This window comes from Polyodon spathula, chromosome 11, assembly GCF_017654505.1.
Source record: "Polyodon spathula isolate WHYD16114869_AA chromosome 11, ASM1765450v1, whole genome shotgun sequence".
In the NCBI taxonomy this organism is placed as follows: domain Eukaryota; kingdom Metazoa; phylum Chordata; class Actinopteri; order Acipenseriformes; family Polyodontidae; genus Polyodon; species Polyodon spathula.
The window spans coordinates 19,152,290-19,172,457 of record NC_054544.1 but is presented as its reverse complement, the minus strand read 5'-3'; the positions used below and the strand labels follow the sequence as shown (position 1 = coordinate 19,172,457).

The 20,168-nt window shown below is 38.8% G+C and overlaps 1 protein-coding gene and 1 long non-coding RNA gene across 4 annotated transcripts; one reads left to right on the top strand and one right to left on the bottom strand.

Annotated features, from left to right (window-relative positions):
* Positions 1–1,643: 1,643 nt before the first annotated feature.
* smarcal1 (SWI/SNF related, matrix associated, actin dependent regulator of chromatin, subfamily a-like 1) lies at positions 1,644–14,406 on the top strand. Of its 2 annotated transcripts, none has more exons than XM_041264288.1 (18): positions 1,644–1,809; positions 2,824–3,278; positions 3,635–4,013; positions 4,285–4,335; positions 4,611–4,871; positions 5,095–5,145; positions 5,979–6,162; positions 6,497–6,647; positions 6,944–7,105; positions 7,511–7,576; positions 7,772–7,912; positions 8,357–8,575; positions 8,931–9,001; positions 9,859–9,961; positions 10,330–10,512; positions 11,783–11,883; positions 12,005–12,101; positions 12,816–14,406. In XM_041264288.1, the coding sequence occupies exons 2-18, from the start codon at positions 2,871–2,873 to the stop codon at positions 13,017–13,019; spliced, it is 2,832 nt and encodes a 943-aa protein (XP_041120222.1). In that variant the 5' UTR covers positions 1,644–1,809; positions 2,824–2,870; the 3' UTR covers positions 13,020–14,406. The 2 variants fall into 2 exon arrangements, with proteins under 2 accessions (XP_041120222.1, XP_041120221.1); XM_041264287.1 differs by having other exon boundaries at positions 2,803–3,278.
* Positions 10,549–19,133, bottom strand: LOC121323304. 2 transcript variants are annotated; one of them, XR_005951133.1, is made up of 4 exons: positions 18,906–19,133; positions 15,954–16,166; positions 12,724–12,856; positions 10,549–10,626 (listed from the first exon to the last, which is right to left on the bottom strand). It is a non-coding gene; the product is annotated as an uncharacterized LOC121323304 (long non-coding RNA). The 2 variants fall into 2 exon arrangements; XR_005951132.1 differs by lacking the exon at positions 10,549–10,626 and having other exon boundaries at positions 12,108–12,856.
* Positions 19,134–20,168: the final 1,035 nt, after the last annotated feature.

Genomic DNA, 20,168 nt, shown 5'->3' with positions numbered 1-20,168 from the left:
ATATATATATATATATATATCAAGCTCCACTCTATGTACATCAAACAAACAAGCCTAGCAGGTCAGACTAATCAAATATATGTGTGCATATCTGTCATTTGGGGAGTATTCACACTGGAGAGAACATGCAGCTAGGTAGGCATGGGTCTTAAAGACCCACCATCTGAAGAGCCTTGTCCTCGTTCAAGAACTAATTCTGAATTTTAATTGAACTCCCAATGTGAAGCTCTCAGGGTTTTTTTTTTTTTTTCATAAATAGCAGAGCACTTTCTTGACTTCTGTTGTCCCTACATGTGCTTGTTAGGATCTCTGCCCCCCTGGTGTGCTTTGTCAGCTGACAAAGTTCATTTCCACACACAGGGTTCTGCTGCCCCAACACTCCAAGAGGTCAGATTAATACCATGGCAACGATCTTCACCAGCTATTACATTAAAATATCAAACAGTACTAGGTGTCCAAATTCAACAGAAGCCAACCTGTCGTAAACTAACAGTTTCCATGCTTATGCAAAGGTAAATCTAGGGAGAAATCAAGTTAAATGACCCCCAAGATATACTGTATATTCATGTTTTTTTTTTTTTCTATTTACAAAGATGTACTACATGGAAAATGGAATGATAACAAAGGTCTTAACTCTTCTTAGCATGACAACATTTTCACATGTGACTCGTTGTTTTATTGGCTTTATTCTTTATTCTGGGAGTGGGCACTTTGAAGGGAAGTAGGGCGTAGGGCGCGCAAAAGTGAATAAATGGGAACACACTTCAACGTCATCACTCACGGCCAGGGAAAGGCGTCGTCTTTAGTCGGCGCTTGAAATGTGTAGCTTACAGTCTGTCCGAAGTGCAGTGTTGGAAACTCGAGTCTTTTAAATATTGTCTTGCTTAAAGTAGCTATTCATAATTAAACAATAATAAAACATGTGTTTCTAGTGTTGTCATTATATGCGTGCATGTCTTTTTTATTTTTATTTGTTTGGGGGGTTGTTTATTAGCACAACTACAATCAAAACATTGGTTGCAAGTTACATTTTGAGCGCCAAGACTCTGAGAGAAGAGAGAATTAAAATGGAGACACTTGTTGCAGCCGCAATAGCCATCGCTGTTTTTTTTTTATTATTATTAATTAATACCCAACAGAGGATCGGGTCTGCCCAAAGTCGCCTTGCAGCCATACTGGAATTGATGAAGGTGGCCGGAGAAGTAAGTTGTAGGCCTACAGCTAATCAATAAAGTTTTTTTTTATACTGAAAACAGCGAAACCAGGCGGAATTAACCACGTATAGAGTTAAAAATGTAATTCCAATTATTATTTTCTTAAGGGAGACTCAGCCGAGAAGGCAGCAATACTATGGCAACAAGTTATCTTCTGCATTAACAGTAATATAATTATGTACACAACGTGATACTAACCATTAACAACAAATATGTAAATATACATTTAAAAATGAAATACTTAAAAGTGAATATAAATATTTTAAAGTATGTATTTCTCCGGTTCCATTTTCGCGCTGTGTCTTTAAAACACTAAATGTAATGGGATTGGCGCAATGTTTGCTGGGTTATGCAGCGATCTCTCTCGCAGGAGTGTGCGGATCTCTTCGGGAACGCCCGCTTTATGTTCACTGCAGATGGGAACACCCCTTAAGATGGCCTCCCCTTAAGATTGTTCACCCCAGCATGACCCGCCTCTTCCAGTGTCAGAGTCGCATCAGAAGAGTGCTTCTGGAGTTATAATTAAGTTAATAATAACAATTGAAATTTTTTTTTTTTTAAAAACGAGCAGGAATGACAGCACTGCAAACTTGAGGTATGGCCGGAAAAGAATGATGACAGGCTCCAAAGCTTAGAATTTATTTAGACAGGGCGCCAAGTTTGAAAGCGAGAATAAATAATAAAAAAAAATACAGGCCATCCTTTTTGTTGCAGGATCGGAGTGCTTCTGATTTGTTTTTCTGAATTTTGTGTGTTGAATTTACTGTATGGTAAATTTGTAGAATTTCTTTTAGTTAAATACTGTATTTCTGCACGTTTAGTGTTAGTTTATGTTGTAATTCCGTTTGTCAAGTGGCTGTATGTTTTTATTTTATTACATTTATTCTGTCTAGTGTAGACCGTGCACTCCTAAATATTTTAAACCAAAGTCGATTATTCTCGACATCTTGTCAATACGACCTCGACGGCGCTAAATGTCAACGAATTGTTTAGTACATTCATTTTGTGTTTGCAGAAGATGTGCTAGTGCTTCTGCGCGAATACTGTAGGTTGTGCTGCTAAAGTCTGTCGTTCTAAACGTGTCATGCTTGACTGCAGTGACCGAGGCTATATTAAAATACGATAATTACTAACTTAATACATCAGTGTCAGGATAACAAACAAACAGACAGATTTTAGTTAGACAATGTTTCCAAAATGTTGTGAAGCCAGGGTCAATTTGGACGTTTATCGTTAGTTTTTTAAATTTTTAAATTTTTTTTTTATAATCAAATCTAGTATTAGTAAGGTGGCTTCTCAGCCCACAGAGTGGCAGGGAGCTGATTACTATTGTACGCAGGACTTTTTTTCTGACAGTAGTGGTAGGTAGCCAGTAATATAATTTTCATCACACAGTAGGGTCTGAACTGTACACACGTACAGTACTACTAAATAAAACATGCTACTGCCACAAAGCTAAAATCCTATATTTGAGGTGCATGCTTTTTTTACAGTATCTTTACGTTATGTATGTTTAAATATTGTATATGTTACCAGATAATAAAGTGCTAAATATTAATTATCTAGCTTAATTTCTGTTGTGTTTCAGATTGGACATTCCCTCCCACAGGTGCACAACCTCTTGTTTTTGTGCTTGTGCTGTCGCTGAAGTCAGCAATGTCAGGCTCATTGACAGCAGAGCAGCAGCAGAAGATTGAGGAGAACCGTCTGCGAGCTCTGGCCAGGAGAGCAGAGCGGCTTGCTGCCCAACAGCAAGGGGCACAGGCAGGACGGGCCAATCCCCCTGCCCTTCTTCAGAGCACCGCTCCAGTCCAAACTCCAGCTTCATTCCCAGCCACCAGACCTCAGCCACCCAAACCGGCCTCTGCACACCCTAGCCCAGGGGTGGCCCAGTCCCAGCTCTCCCATCCCACAAGGCTCTTTGTGCAGAGCAGCAATAACCACAATCCAGCAGGGGGCTACTTCGCCTTGGGACGAGCGCAGGAAAATACCAATGGACAGCAAAAGCTGGGGTCTTGGCACAGCAGAGGACAAGCTTCTGCACACCTTCCAGTTCAGAACCAGGTACCAGTACCTTTAATAACAGAATCGGGGTGCCTTTTACGGGGTCATTCCAGGTCATGTGGACCAAATTCTGGAAAAGGTAACTGACTGGAATCAGTGTTAATATGTCTGAAGTAACTTGGGTCAAAATTGGTAAGGTGGGGGGGGCGGTCACAAAGTTTATCTGGTCATTTGTAGTACAGATGTTGAAAGAAATCACCAAAAAGCTGTCAAAAATAAACCATTTGTTTTCAGTTACACTTAGTTTTCTGAAATGTCTTTCACCGGATTTTTTTTTTTTTTTAATTCATAGTGTTTATAGTCTTTTGTAGCCTTATTAAAATCAGTAAACTCAAGTCCTTCTTTTTTTATTCCAGCCTTCCCATATGCAAGGTAGAGCCGCCCAGGGTTTCAGTGTTCAGCAGAAAGCAGATTTCCCCTCCTCGTCTGGCTCAGGAATTAAACCCACAGAAACAAAGGCTGAGACTGGGAAGGCATGTTCGGGAGCCCCTGCCTCATCAGCCAGCAGATTTTACAGTACAGGGGTGAAATCACCCAGCAGCGGCCCCAGCTCGGAAAGGCCCCCTCCTCCTGGCATGAAAGACAGCGGCCAGGCGGGCACCGCACTGGGAAAGACAGCAGTGAGCTTGGTGAAGGGGAAGTGTGTGATGCACACAGAGGACCGATTCAGAATAGAGGTCAGCTACAAAGCCGATCTCATTGCTTTGTTTAAAAGCATGCCCAACAGGAACTACGGTAAGAGGAGGCCAAAAGACTTTTTAAAACTTTTTTAAAATTATTTTGCCAGCATACAGCATAAGAAAATATATTACATTTTTAAGGTTCATGTGTTTGTGATTTTCTGGTCCCTCTGGCCATAGTTCTGTTTACAAATAGAGACTCACTAGAATGGCTTGGCTGGGCAAGCTGGAATACAGGTACTTTGTCTTATTTCTTAATAAAACATGACATCTTCACAATATGCCACCTGCTTTTTGAATAATTCTTTATTTGTGTGCTTTTGTAGATCCTGCCACCAAAATGTGGAATTTCCGTCTGGAGGACTACAGCCAGTTGAGTAAGTAAGATTCTTTTTCTAGGTACCTTTTGTCAAGTCACATAAATCAGTGACTTCCTCTGATTAACAGTTGACGCAAGCAGACCTAAGCAACAGAACAAATTAGCTGTAAGTGCCATTTAAAATAAATAAATAAATAGAATAACATGGTATATGTCACTTATTTAGCTGCTTCAGAGGTTTGCTGAAAGTAGCCTTGTGTTTGGTGCACTTTGTTTCATACTATTGTAACATAGCCCAGGATGGTCATCTTTTTGTCTTGTTGGATCCCACAGTGGAGGAGGTGCAGAGGATTCCCTCAGTGACCCTAAAGCCGCTGGAAGGAATGGAGAATCTGGACCTGGCTGCAGCGACGGCTGTCTCTGCTAAAAGTGCCCCTCTGGGTGCCCTGTTGAAGCTGTGTGCCAATTGGCAGAAGCCCAGCGCCACCACACAGGGCCGCTGTGTGCTGGTGTCACGATCGCGCTTCGAGGTAGAGGTGGGCTTCCAGGCTGATGTCATCGAGGCATTCAAACAGATCAGCTCCAAGAACTATGGTGAGTGAGCAAAAAAACTCCTGTGTTCCCTAGCTTTCCAACAGTCGAAACACAACCTTAAACCTTTTATTACAGTAAGAATCATTGTGAAATAACTTTATTGGTGGCTTAATTTTATTCCATTTGGGCAAAAAGTGAAACTAGTTTGGTGGGCTCCATCTCGCCCCCAGTTCGGCCCAATTGTCAATGTCTGTTAAGTTTTATCTCTTGGTTTCTTTCTCAGACATGAAGACCAGGAAGTGGAGCTTTCTGCTTGAGGATTACAAGGGGCTAAGTGAGTGTATTCAAAAGCAGGTCTGCTTTCTCATTCAGAAGTTTGTTTTGCAAACCTAAAATCAGTCAGTCGTTCAAAGTCTTCAATAAGCACTAGTGCAGGGCAGTCAAACGATTAGTTTTATATAGTGCTGGGATGGACATGGTATTTTTATGTTTGGACATCTGTTAAAAATTAAAAAGTATTTGAATATTTGTTCATTTGCAAAATGTTATCAAAGCCATTATATGTAACATTGTATTAAAGCAAAATAAGAATAGGTTCTGAAGGCCTTATTTTACCCCGCTGAACTACAAAACAAAGGATGGCATACAGTAGTATTTTCTATTGTGTGTATTTCAGGGATAAGCAGTACATGAAGTAGATATTTACAGTTTGTTGTATTTTTTTTTTTTTTTTACCCGACATTGTTGTTTTTTCGAAGTAATAACTTGAATACACACTAAATAAAATAAATAGAATTTGTATTAAGTGAATATGACTTCTGTTTACAAGGGACATCATTTTGCACAGTTTCTTATTGTATATGGGATGTCATCTCCCAAACTGCTTCAGATGACTTAACGTGGTAACTTATATATAGTGCCCTTGTGCAATTGTCTCACAAGGCTGATGCAGTATAGAGTCTTGCATTTAGTTCCCTTCAGTAGTGCAGATGGAAGTTTTTCTTCTGTGACAGTCTCGCCTTCCCTCTCTCTGCTCCCTCTTTTCTCCGCTCGCATTTTTCTCCTCTGTCTCTGCTCTCGCTCTCCTTTCCTCTCTCTGTCTACCTGTCTGCTCTGCTCTCTTCTCTTCTCTACTCCCTCTTGCTCGCCTCTCTCTGTGCTCTCCAGTGGAGGTGCTGTGTAGGATACCCTCAGTGGAGGTTGAGCCGCTCCCTCGCGCTGTGGTGCAGGCCTTTGCCACCCAGTTCTGCCAGACCCAACCCAACAAGCCTGAGATCCCAGAGGCAGACCTCTCCAGCGTCGACCCCATGCTGCAAAATGGCCTCATGCAGTTCCAGAGAGAGGGAGTCAAGTAGGTACAATGCAGCACAATACAATATACATGTGCATTCATTTAAATCTAGCGACAGAGTGACCAGACGAATCTCCCTGTTCTAAATTATGCCACGTTGCTAAGCAGATGCAGAGCTTGATATAAGGAAAGTAATTCTCCTATTTTTTCTGTTAAGTATATGCTTAAATATGCTTTCTTTTTCATACATTGTAATTGTTTTTAAAACAGAATAACCCATGGGCTTTGCAACAGTCCCTGTTGTGTTTAGAGGTTGTGTGTGAAAGACAATGCTGTGCAACTGTACTGTGAGCCAGCCCCACAGTCCCTGTTTAGTGTCCTCTGTGCTCTGTAGCTTTGCCGTGTCGCGGGAAGGCCGGCTGCTCCTGGCTGATGATATGGGCCTGGGGAAGACGGTCCAGGCAATCTGCATAGCAGCGTACTATAGGAAGGACTGGCCCCTGCTGGTGGTAACACCCTCTTCAGTCAGGTTCACCTGGGCTGAGGTACAGTACAGGAAAGCTACACTGTAGTGAGTTATTTTCTGAGGGTTGTTAAACGTTTAAACATTTGCCAAGGACTAAACTTTTTATATTTGTTCCTAAATGTTTTCCTTAAAGATATGCATGTTAAATTTAGGCCAGCTTTAGTGTTTATACAGTAGGATGTGTGCAGTCTAAGGTGATTTATGTAAAAAGTATTTTTCATTCTCATATAATGTAGACATATACACATTCATTTTGTTCCATATCTCAAAAGGAAACAGGCTTTCTTGTGTTCGGCTGTCTTTGTATTCATCTAGGCATTTCAGAGGTGGATGCCCTCTGTGAAGGCTGACAGCATAAATGTTGTTGTCAAAAGCAAAGACAGTCTCACCTTGGGAATCATCAACATCATCAGTTATGACCTCCTCAGTAAGATGGACAAGCAGCTGCTGGGGACCTCCTTTAAAGTCATGATCATGGTGAGTGTCACCTATATAATTGTAAATAGAATTTTCATATAGAGGAACGAGTATGAGGTGCCAAATGAGTCACTTATAAATAACCACATAGTTGTTATATGTTTGTTCGGTTGAACCTTCTAAACTTTTTAAAAGGGTTTCATTTACATTTAGTTTGACACAGCCTTGTTCTGCTCTTAGACCAGTATCTCTATAGAAACAACAGGACACAACATAAGTTTGTGATACTACTCTATTCTTGTAAAAGTAGGCCTTTTGACAAAGAATATATCTGTAATTTGAAATCATGCCAGACATGTTAGAACCAGCTTATAAAACAACATTCAGTGGAGCCAGCAAGTTCAAAGTATTGAATTTGAATGAAATCCAATTTGGCAAATGTTCATTTTTTTTCTTTTCTTTTAGGATGAATCTCACTTTCTGAAGAACACAAAGACAGCACGATGTAAAGCTGCAATGCCTCTACTTAAGGTACTCTATAGACATGTACTTAACTTCATTTAATTTGAAATAGCCTCTGCTGAAGGTTGGCTTTCCAGTATAGTGACGATAACATAACACTGCTTTTGGGCAGGTTCTATTGGTTTCTAGCCATCGTATGATGTATTTTTAGCATAGTATACATTATCAAGTTTATTTGGTTGCTCTATTCCTCCCCCACCCCAGGTTGCAAAGAGGGTGATCCTTCTCTCAGGGACTCCAGCCATGTCCAGACCTGCAGAGCTCTACTCCCAAATAGCTATGGTCCGGCCCTCCTTCTTCCCGCGCTTCCATGAATTTGGGGTGCGCTACTGTGATGCCAAACAGGCAAGTGACTGCTCTCTGCATTTATACATCTGTCTCCTTTGGGTAATCTTCATTGAGAGTATGGAGATATATGGGGATGTCTGTCGATCTGTCTGTCACATAAAATGGGCATGGTAATACACTTTTCTACGATACTGATCGCTGTAATTTGGTATCAGTCAAGAATATGTGACCAAATGACTAACTTTAAAGTCAGTCTGTGTGTACAGATCATCTGGCTTAAATGTACATTGATCTGAAAACACTGTATGTCAGCGATTCCATTTGAAAAATAATTGAATCAGCCATGTGACGTACAGTCCATTTCTACAATATGTGCAACAGACGGCACCAGTTTCGTTGGCCGTCCTCCCTGAGGTTCTGACCTACAGATACACATTAAACTCACTGGTTGATGCGAGTTACTCCAGTAATAATGGGATCGGGATGTGTCTCTTGCTGCAGTTGCCCTGGGGCTGGGATTACTCTGGCTCCTCGAACCTGTCCGAGCTCAGGCTGCTGTTGGAGGAGTCTTTGATGCTGCGCCGCCTCAAGTCTGATGTGCTGTCCCAGCTGCCAGCCAAGCAGCGCAAGGTCGTGACGGTGGCGCCCGACGGGATCAACGCCAAGACCAAGGCAGCGCTGGCCGCAGCTGCCAAGGACATGGCCAAGGGGCACAGAAATGTGCGTTCACACTGCTGGGTCTAGGGCAGAGGGTAAAGGAGCATTGGGAGTGGGAGGAGGAGCAGTAGAATCCCTGTGTGAAGTTAATATGGAAGGATTTTCCATTCCCCTTTTTAAAGCGGCTGTAGGTAACAAAATAATTACGAAGTGCACATCTGATTGCTCTGTACAGTAGGCCTCGCGTGCAATTTTGAAAGAACTGTAGGACACCACACCAGTTTAATTAACCCTTTGCTGCCCTGTGTCCAATATATTTGATGTTCACAAATGCAATTTGATATTGAGAATAGGAACATATAGATGGGACTTTATCCTGCCAATATCCTAGCTACATCACCTCCCTTTCATTCTGCAGAAGCAACAGGAGAAGGAAGCACTCCTGGTCTTCTACAACCAAACAGCAGAGGCTAAAGTTCGGGCAATCATGTAAGTGTGCCAGGTCACTCAGAATAGATACAGTCCTGAGATTAATGGACTCTTCACAGTGCAGCCATGTTGCATTAAAACCAAAACTGGACAGGTAGACCTACTTTCTGTGCTGTTCCCAACATTTTGATCTGAAGGCTTTAAAAAAAAAAAAAAAAAAAGCATGCTGCATGCTTGCCAGTGCTATGTCTATAGTTTCCTAGTTCTTGTGGCTGCAGTTCAGCCTGAAAGAATTTTATATATATTTTTTTCAATGTCTGCCTTTTAAATTAATTATTGTTATTTATTATTATTTATTTCTTAGCAGATGCCCTCACCCAGCACGACTTACAGTTGTATACAAAAAATACATAAAGAATTACAGTACAATTAAGAGCAAGATACGAAATACAATGACTTCAGCCCTAATAAGAGCAAATACAAAACACAGTATGATTTGATATCAGGGCAGTTCAAAAGCAGATAACAGTGTTGATAGTTACATCAGGGTTAGATACGAGTGCAGGTGAAATACAAAATACTACAGACTGGGTTGAGTGCAGGATTAAATACAGCAAAATATGGAGCAGATAAGTGCAAGTTAAAGTGCACTAAAGGCAGAATCTACAATGCTGTGACTCCTGATCACTACAAAATGTAGAAAAGAGTAAGGGTTCCAGGAATTGTAAGAATTTAGGAAACACATGGCTGTGGCCAGTGGAGTTTCTTACTATACTTACTATACAGAAGACCAGTTAACCACTCCAATGTACTAACGACACTGCTTGTGTTTCAAGTAACTTCATGCTGAAAGAATTGATGTTGACACAGGAAGCAACCCAACGCTGTTTTATTGATGTTTGTAACTTACCCTGCAGGGAGTACATAATGGACTTGCTGGAAAGTGGGAAGGAGAAGTTTTTGGTGTTTGCTCACCACAAGCTTGTCCTGGACAGCATAACCAAGGAGCTGGGGGAGAAGGTGAGACTGCATCCTTCCTTTAAACATCATAGCAGGAGGATCATTGAAACTGATATCTGGGGGATACTGAATGTGAGACATCACAGGGACAAAACAAAATACAACATTCAAAACAACTTGCACACTGGCACCAACTCTGTGTGTGTGTGTGTGTGTGTTTTTAAACGTAGCATTTATTTTGGGTCTATGGCAGATCTTGGCAGAGAATTATAACAATAACAGATAAATCATTTGTGAAAGGAAAATCAGATTGTAAATATTGCATTGTATTTGGGGCAGCAGGGGTGCTATGGAATGTATGCTGTAGATTCCAGGCAGCTTCAACTGGCAGCATGTTGTCATAATGTCCTCTGCTTTCTCTGGCTCAGGGGATGAGTTATATCCGGATTGACGGCTCCACCCCCTCAGCTGATCGGCAGGCCCTCTGCCAGCAGTTCCAGTTCTCAGAAAAGAGCTGCGTGGCGGTTCTCTCCATCACTGCAGCAAACATGGGGCTGACTCTGTCTTCTGCCGACTTGGTGGTATTCGCTGAGCTCTTCTGGAATCCAGGGGTACGGGCCACCATATCTGATACAGCGTGCTCACCAGGCAGAAGCAAAAGCCGTTTGTTCACTGCTATAGCCCCTTGAGATTCAAGACTTTGGGGTCTCTGTTAAGCATGTTCACTGTAAATGATACAATCAAGTTAAAAGAAAAAAAAAGAAAAAAGCATTTTGAAAGACAAATAAGAACCTGAGTGAGAAAGCTACATTTTGTCTACACAGAATTCCCATTTGCTGATCGCTTATTGGCAGAAGCAAAGTCAGTCCAATGTTAAACCAGAAAAATAATTACAAAAATGATGGGGGTGAAAATTCCTGGCAATATAATTTTAAATCATATGTAAGTTACAGGGTTTGTCAGAAGTCAAGTAAATACTATCCTGTGTACATGTCAATTCTGCCATTAAAAAAAAAAAAAGACACTTTATTTTTAACAGCAGCTTCTGAGTACAATCCTATATTTTTGGGATTTATATTAACTTACATTTCTGTGTGTATGGTGTCCCTTATAAGAGGGTGTTATTGTAGTTTCAGCTCACATAATTAAATTATAGTATAAACTCTTGTCTATAGTTCTGTAGCCACACAATTTTATATTGGTTATTCATGATAAAGTGGAAGACTACAATATCTAAATACAGTAATCCCTCGCCAACCGCGGGGGTTACGTTTTTGAAAACCCCCGTGGTTGCAAAACTGCGGTAGGTAAATGCTAGAGCTTATGGGAAATAGGGGGTTAGGTTCTCCACGGCCGCGGTTACACTTAGCAAAGCCTATCTAAGTTGCATTTTCCTTCACTAAACACAAATGAAAAACACAGTAACATAAAAACCATGCAAATACTATAACATACTGGGTAATGTAACATGTAAAAAGTAATTTATAACTTAATAAAAAGTAATGTTTTATTTACCTTGAATCCTTAGAGTTGAAGGCCAGGGTGTTGTTGACTGGTGACAATTACGCTAAGTTAACACGGAGCAACGAGACTGCATGCGCATACTACTATGACTAGTACACGAGACAAAGCAAGAGATGATGCTGGTACTGGTAGGGGGAGATGCTGGCGAGATGGGAGCATGGAAGAATACACATGATGTTGCAGAAGCAAATGTGGATGCGTCATATGTTTCAGTGCAAAACCGCGTATACACAAATCTATATGCCACGGTTGGCAAATTGGTATAGAAAAGGAAAACCATGTATACATGAATTCTGCGGTTGGCAAGGGATTACTGTATTGCAGCATACTAATGAAGCTCCAATCTGCGGCTTCCAGGTTCTGATCCAAGCAGAAGATCGCGTCCATCGAATTGGCCAGACCAGCAGTGTCAACATTCACTACCTTGTGGCTAAAGGGACGGCGGACGACTACCTCTGGTAAATATACCTCAAAAATGCTACCCCAGGTCCATTCTGAGGTTTCTTTTGTTTAACCTGCAGTAATTAAACAGGCTGCTGCTCTATCTGATTCTCTCCTTCTCCCTGGCCCCTTCCTAAGGCCCATGATCCAAGAGAAGATGAACGTCCTGGAGCAAGCCGGTCTGTCAGAAACCAATATCTTAGAGAATGCAGAGTCTGCCAGCTTCTACTGTAAGGTAGGTATGGGCATTTGATGCTTACGAACGGTGAGGGACAGTGGCACTGGATACACTCAAGCATGATGCCACCATGCAAACCTGACCTGAACACCCCTTGCCATTCAGTCCTGGGTCAAACAAACTGTCAAAATTGCTACGTTGACTGGTGGGCGTTTCATGATGTTGACTAGTATCCAAAGAGGGTCTCTGGAGTTGAAACTACCAGCCATTTACCTTATAACCTGTCATTTTATCCTTCGTTTCTCATATTTTTCAGGAGATAGTGTCAGATTTTCTTAGATTTCACTTGATATATATAATGGATCAATTGAGCCACATACAGATTTTAAACTAAAATGTACAAAAGCCAGCTTATTGTTTAACTAAAAAAGTAGTCTCTTCTATGTGATCATTTAAAAAAATAATAAATAAAATTGGGGTTGCATGAATGTAAATCAAACAACAACTGAGCGATTGAGCAGTTCAAGACAGAGATTGTGAATTCAAAATCATGTTAATTTTATCAAATGCTCTGTCATCACCTCTCCTGTTATGCATGTTATAAATCTGTGTGACGTCTCAGTCACATTAAAGACAAAAACTAAAGGGTTCTTTATGGACATCACTGTATCTACTGTACCTTACAAAAGTAGAATGTCTGTCACTTTTTCTCTTGGTGTTCTGTATTTGGGGGTGTAGGTTTCAAATGGATACAACCTGTTTTTTTCACAGGATCCAAAGCAGAGGACAGTCCTGGACATGTTTCAGAGTTCCTTTGCAACAGAAGGGGATGATTTAGACGAGGCCATGCTCCTGGAAGCAGCCAGTGCATGGGAGGATCCCAACACAGGACTTGCTTTTCAAGACAGTGGAAGCAATTATTTAGAAAGCCCTAGCAAGAAGAGATGCATTGAAGACTATTTCGGCAAACAATAATTTCATTGAAACAAATCTATAAATGTTTACATTAATGTATATAGAATTCATGTTATGTGTACATAAAAACGTGTTGTGTAGTTGTTGGTTTGCTTTTTTTGTTTAGAAAATGTAATAAAATAAGACTAGGTATATTTTCTAGTTTCTTTGTCTATTATATTTTTGAAACTACCTGTGAGCAACCAGTTTTTAAATGGAAAATCTAACAGGTTATCGATGCGTTGATAACACTATTGTTCAAAAGCATGAATATATATAATGACACACACATATATACAGGCAGTGCAATGCATGGCTCAGTGTTTTGCCCCACCCCCAAAAAAACAACGAAACATATTCACAGCACAGATATTGCACAGTAGTTAAAAACCGTGGTTGCCTGTCACACTTGTTTTTAAAACAAAATCTTTAAAAGTACTAGAACTTTAAAAGGTACATATTTATATTTGAAAGGCCATTTTTAAGGGAGTTAAAATTTAAATGTGCCACTGATTTAAAAAAAAAAAAAGTATAAATGACAGAAGACCAGTGTAAAGTAAACGGTTTTGAAAACGTATATATGTTTTATTAAATTCTGCAAGGCCCAAAAGGTCAATAATTAAATCTAGTCTGTTTTGCATTACAAATCAGATATGGACACTGCACAATATCCAATATAAATAAAGTTCAAATTACCGACGTAGTGCAGGGGCGTCTATTTTCTTTTAAGCGTGACGTAACAGAATTATATTTTCAGTTGGAGGGCAGACTGATCAAAAAGTAAGCGATGCTTTTGTCAAATTATTATTTCTGTTAGGACTTTATGTTGGCCCGTTTAATTCATATCTATGTGATGTAAGAAATATCCCTCGTTATTGTTTTCAAAGTTGTTTACGAGAGGTACTTAACAGATAAATTGTATTTTTGTGTAATGTTACGCGTTTCACGTAACAATATAAAACCGTTAGGACAAGTTGACAGTTGAACGCAACTGTACAAATTATTATGGCACTGTTTATTTGGAATCGTAATAATGGAATTTATTCGGTTTTATAGGTGACGCAGGATGAAGGTTGAACTACGGTGAGCGAACAGCGGTTTACAATAAAGCACTTTCACACCTAGTTCGTTGGATGCGGATTGAAGTGCGGTTTGGTTTGCTTGGAGTGATTTGTGAAACCTGAGAACCACGTAATCGCACCAGGATGCGCATCAAACCAGCTGAACCGAGATCACTTGAAATCGTGGTCTCGGTTCGCTTGGAAGGGGACTTGACACTTTGCTCCGTTTCAGTTTTTTGCAATGTGTAGCAAAACTTATTCCAGTTAACTTGGCAACGCTCCAAACAGCAAAGCAAATAGTGCAAGCGACGTATTTTAGCAAGCACCAAGTGGGTGCGTTCACAGAGACCATTCTGCGCACATTCTGTGCAGAATTTGATCAGTTTAGCCAATGATCTTATAAGAATTATCTCCGTGAACGCACCCATTGACTAAATTGGTCAGATTACGGACAGAATCTGCGCAGTATGATCTATGTGAACGCACCCAGTCTCCCCTTGTCGCACACGCATATATGAAACGCAGGGCTTGTCAAAAACCAGACAAGAATATCATAATGTACATAACTGCCCATTACAAAAATAAATAAATAAATAAAATTGTTCTTTAAGCATAGTAGCAAAACTCACAAGCAAAGAAAAGTATGAAATGACAATTGAATAATGACTTAGCGCACGTATTACATTTACCTTTATATCACACAGTAATATATATATATTATATATATATATTATATAGTATATATATATACACATATATATATATATATCTATAATATATACACACACACCTAATATCATATATTATATATATATATACACACACACACACACACACACACACACACACATATATATATATATATATATATATATATATATATATATATATATATATATATATATATATATATATATATACACACACACACTCGCAATGAAAACATTGTGCCAAGAGGAAGCGGTGCTCTGCCTGAGTTTAGTAAACTAGCTCCTTTTATCCAGAGATAATACTATCCAGAGAAAATTTCCGCTATAGTAATCAGAAAACAAGACAAGTGTGTTTGGAAAGTACAATGTGAAACCAATAGAACTCTAGTCTGGATAAAGCTGCAAGTGAACCAGACAAACACATTCCAATGCACTTTCAAAGAAACTTCAAGTTCAAGTTCACTTGAATTTTTGTGGTGTGACACGAACCGAAGCAAACTTGAAAAAAGTTTGTTTGTAAGTGAACCACGATTCAAATTGCAGATTAACTAAGTGTAAAATGCCCTAAGTATTGTTTTTTTATTGCTTTAGCTAAACCAAAGAACAAACGCAGTTAATATATAAATTAGTGATAAACTACAAAACGACCCAGAACGTGTTTATGTTCTATAATACAGTATACATAAAGGACATTCTACATTTTTAAAGACCTGCCATAAGTCAGTATACTGTAGACCAGGCCAGAGCAACCATTGCTGGTGATTTGACGTGACATGCTCCTTGATTGCCATGTATACTTCCTTCAAGGAAGAAGTTCAGGTTGCAAATGTGAAGCAGAGGCTGTTCTCTGGAATGGTCCCATAGAGTCATTACTTTTTAGTCCTAACAAAACATAAATAATTTGGATACAAAGACACCCAAACAACCCAGAAAACCCTCTATTTTATTGTCAGAAGCTGTCTTGTCCATCTGGACTGAAACTGACTTGCAGGGTGATGCAGCTTTAACTGCAGCCATAAACATGTGTGGTACCATAGTGACTGTTGTTAGGTGCCTTTGCCTGCTAAGAGTAACCTAAGTTGATAGTGTACTACATCTACAATAGTTGCATCCTTCACGTTTAATGTCTTTCCAGAGCAGATATAATCATGAACAATTTGACCCTGGTAGCACACAACCCTTACCTGTATGACAGACTCTTCTGGAAGATATCAGAGAAAGGTTTTCAAGATGGGTGGAGCATCGGTGGCTTTGTGGTTATCCTCACCTTCATTACTCTGTGCCTCACTATAACAGTCTACATCATCTTGAGCTGTTTTTACACCGTGTTCCAAATGCATCTGCAAAAATGACGCCGTGGAGTTGCTGACCCAGAAAGACCAGGCTGCAGGAACAATCTGAAAACAATGGAAGAGGGGAAGGTGAAAGGAAAGAACAAATAAAGCAGTGCTGCAAAGTCAAGGCAAGCAGTGAATGTATACAATTTGTCCATTAAGATGGCTGAACAGAACGTGCAAATATACCAGTAGAGATTCAGAAAAATGTATGTATGTATATATTTCATTAATTAAAATAAATCAATCATTTGAGTCTACTCCAGGCTATATACTAGGTGTACATTGTTAAAAGGGAAGAGTGAAGCTAGCCATGTGTTTCAAGTTGAAGCCGACAAGAGCATTATCAAACACTTGACAGCTAGTATTTAATGAATAAACCACAACGTAAAGCACTGTGTTGCATCAATGATTACTATGTTTAAAAGCCAGGATTTAGAGCTGAAGTCAGTTCTCATTTTACAGGGCTATAGTCCGGGGAAACGGATACACACAGTAAAACCTGTCTCATCCAGCCCTCTACAAACCGGCATCCTGTATAAATTCGGTAAAAATTATAAACTGTGTACCTGTTTTACGCATTTTAAAAATATGCATAGCAATTTTATTGCACAGCTTGTCTGCCTCTCCGCATGTCTCCCCTACAGCTTCCACTAACAACTACATCTCCTAATTTCCCAGAATACAATGGCTTCAGTTATGAGGAAACAAGGAAAAACGACACCACAACATTATCCAATCTATGGCTAGCCCTGTTGTCTTTACAGCCAACCACAGTAAGAATAGGAAAAATTAAAAGCTACACATGTTAAATAGTAAACACGCCAGTCCAGCTACAAATCTTGAACCATCATTAGAGGCAACCGCTAAAAAAAAGATGCCTATAATATTAAACAAACTGTTTTATAACTTATTAATGCATTTCCTTATTCTATTTATCTGCATGTTTTTATATTGAAGTTTTAACATGTTCACAGAGTTTAAGAACTTAATGTTAACATACAAGTAACAATGAATTTGCAGTGTGATACCTCAAAAAAAAAAAAAAAAAAAAAAAAATGCAGAGCCGATAAAGAACGTTGTAGAACACATGCATGGTTGTAGATTAGTTCAAAGTAACAGCCTACCCCATTACCATTAAATATTGTACAGTATTTGTCGAGATTACTCATGACATCAAGGTAATGAATGTTGCACTTTACTCCCCTGGATATACATTTTACTCTCTCTGTTCAAATTAAAGGGTAAATTACTCGGACCCAAGATCTTATCTGGAGCGCTGGTCCTGACCAAATCCCTGTTGAAATGAATGGTGTGATACCTTCTATTCTGGAATCTGGCATTATATGCAAGTCTTGTCTGTAAATCTGATGGTACAGTCATGTGAATTTTCTTTTCTAAGTTTATAATCAAGTAAAATCCTTTTTTTTTTTTTTTTTTTTTTTTTTTTTTAAATAGGGTTTTTGAAAGTGTTCAAATAGTTTATATTCTATACCTTTTAATTTGGTTTATTTTTTAGGTGCAGTATTTGATTGTGTGAAACTGCACACTAATCCAGCACAATTTTCCAGTCTCAAGCGATGCAGGGCACTACATTCCAAGTGTAAGATTTCATGTGACTTGAATATGACAGACATGAGTAAATTAAATGACAGGGTGTCACTGTTTGGATGGTAAGGACTACAAAGTTCTAGGATCCCTCGTAGTCAAAGTTCACAATTGTTTTAATACAGTTATGTATAAAAATATGTTACATTAAAATTTCAAATCTGGTAAATCTTCAGTTTTACTGGTAACTGTCAACATTTACCAAGCAAAGTGGTAAATTTCTGGAATTAGGAAGAAATATATTGCTTGTCGAACATTTACCAAAGCATATTGGTAAAGGCACTTGATTGATTATTCTTGAGATTTACCGGTAAATGTGCAAAGTAAAGCGTTATCATGTTTATTTCTGACATTTACTGTTTTATTTGGTAAATGCTGTCATCAGTAAATCTAGAGATTTGCCAGTATTCAAACTTTTTACCATAACATGTATCCTTGTTTTTCACAACAGATCTCTGAAGAAAGGTAGCTTGTTTTCAAGAACACAGTAAAACACAGATAGTAGATTTAAATATAAAAAGTATAAGGACAGCACTGTATTAGTACTTTTAGTATACTTTTATCCAGTAAACTCGGTTATACTTTGTCAGGGTACATCCAGTTGATTTACATGATCTTATTTAGGGGTACAATACTGTAAAAACCCTTTTGTTTGCATGTTGATTTTCTTAAGAGTTGCTTATTTGCCACAAATTCAGCACATTTCAGCCAGCAAAAACATCTTATAATTATAAAGGACAAATGCATACACCATCCTGCATGCAATCAATGCTGAAATACATAACCTGATTTCACTTCAATAAAACAAAAAAAAAATGGACCAGGCATGTTAAATTTGTATATAAAAAGAAAACATTCACGCTTAATAATTGTTAATTCCTTAAAATTAATTATTTGGGGTGTTAAAGACGGAGTTATAAACAAATACATAACTTTGTAGAATAGTTTTAACATAATATAAAAAAATATATAAAATACAATGATTTCGCATGGGATATATTAAAAAATATTTAGTTCAAACAAAATGTGTTTTGCTCCAGCCTCCAACATAAATGTTTCTGTTGTAAAAATGAGGGTAAAAAGACATCACATTATAGTGACATTAAAATGTTGGGGGAATCAAAAGATGACAGGCTCTTTTAATTAGACAAAGTAATATCCTTCCATGCACAGTCTGGTGTGATTCAGTCTTACTTTCCAAAGCCTGGTTATGGGTACAATTATAGTTCCAGACACATTTCACCATTCACAGCAATAAAAGTCCATCAAGTCGACCTCCTAAAAAAAAAAAAAAATTAAAAAAAGAAACTGTTTAGTTTCTAAATATCAAATATATAAAATATGTTGCTTAGTAGATCCATCTAGCTATCACCCTATAGAATGGATTAATTTTGCTTCATAAAGTTGCATGAAACCTGCTGAATAAGGTTACATTAACACTGAATTACATACCGCTCTGTAGTTTTCTGTATACTTAACAAGAAACTGACAAATTGAAAAATGTGACATTTTGAAGTCTAACATGAAATACTCCTCTTTGCGATCAGACAACCGGTCTGTGTTATTGATATCTGAAACACACATTAGGTAAAATACACAACATGAAAAGGTGCACAGGTTAAGCTATAGCGGACCGATACAAAAATGTAGGGGATAATGTTGGGTACATGTTGTTTTATGCATACATGATTTATAAGCCTTGTAAAGTAATGGTAATAAAATGTAAATTGAAACACTGAAAATGGTGCCTTTTCTGTGCTTATTCACATGACAGACGAAATCCACCCGCTTCAGCAGGGTTCTCAGTGTCTGCTAATTGCTGCACAGCCACGCTTTCAAAGTTCCTCCTCTTTGTGAACAGACTGCTGGTCTGTGGCATCAGCATCTAAAACACACAGTGTGTTAGTAAAGAAAAGATACCACTTTGACACATGGAGCTTCCTTTGCCTACCATTTTAACCCGAGAAGCCTTGAAAGCCCTTAAACAGTTGTAAAAATAAAACATCCATGGTATCCTACACTGTTTTTAGCTGCAGAATATTGGTCTGCACATCCACGGCAGTCATTCTATGTTATTGTAAAATTGACTGGGATTTAATGTATATTTATCACAGTTTTTGTTGGTTTTGTTATTTGATACTTTTAGGTAGCTGTGTGTATTATGGTGACATTAATTTAATCCCAGCCATTGCAGCTATAAATCTTACATTTGGCAAGAACATCTGGTTAATTCTGTTTTGGAGTATCTGTTCTAGTGCTGACAGGTTAATGAAATGAAACAGATCAATATGTATCAATTAATTAGCACACATCCAGAAGTGGTATATCCTACAGCAATACACTACATGACTAATCAAAACTAACAGCCACTTGTAGTCCACAATGATCAAATGTGTAAATCAGTTGGCATGACAACCTTCTGCCCTACTTTATTGAAGTTATATACCGTTGCCTTAG

Bases quoted from the DNA above. Each gene is read 5' to 3' on its own strand.
- smarcal1 (XM_041264288.1), top strand. From the start codon at position 2,871: ATGTCAGGCTCATTGACAGCAGAGCAGCAGCAGAAGATTGAGGAGAAC. The intron at 6,648-6,943 runs GTACAGTACAGG...GTATTCATCTAG, and splicing joins TCAGGTTCACCTGGGCTGAG to GCATTTCAGAGGTGGATGCC. The intron at 12,102-12,815 runs GTAGGTATGGGC...TTTTTTTCACAG, and splicing joins CTGCCAGCTTCTACTGTAAG to GATCCAAAGCAGAGGACAGT.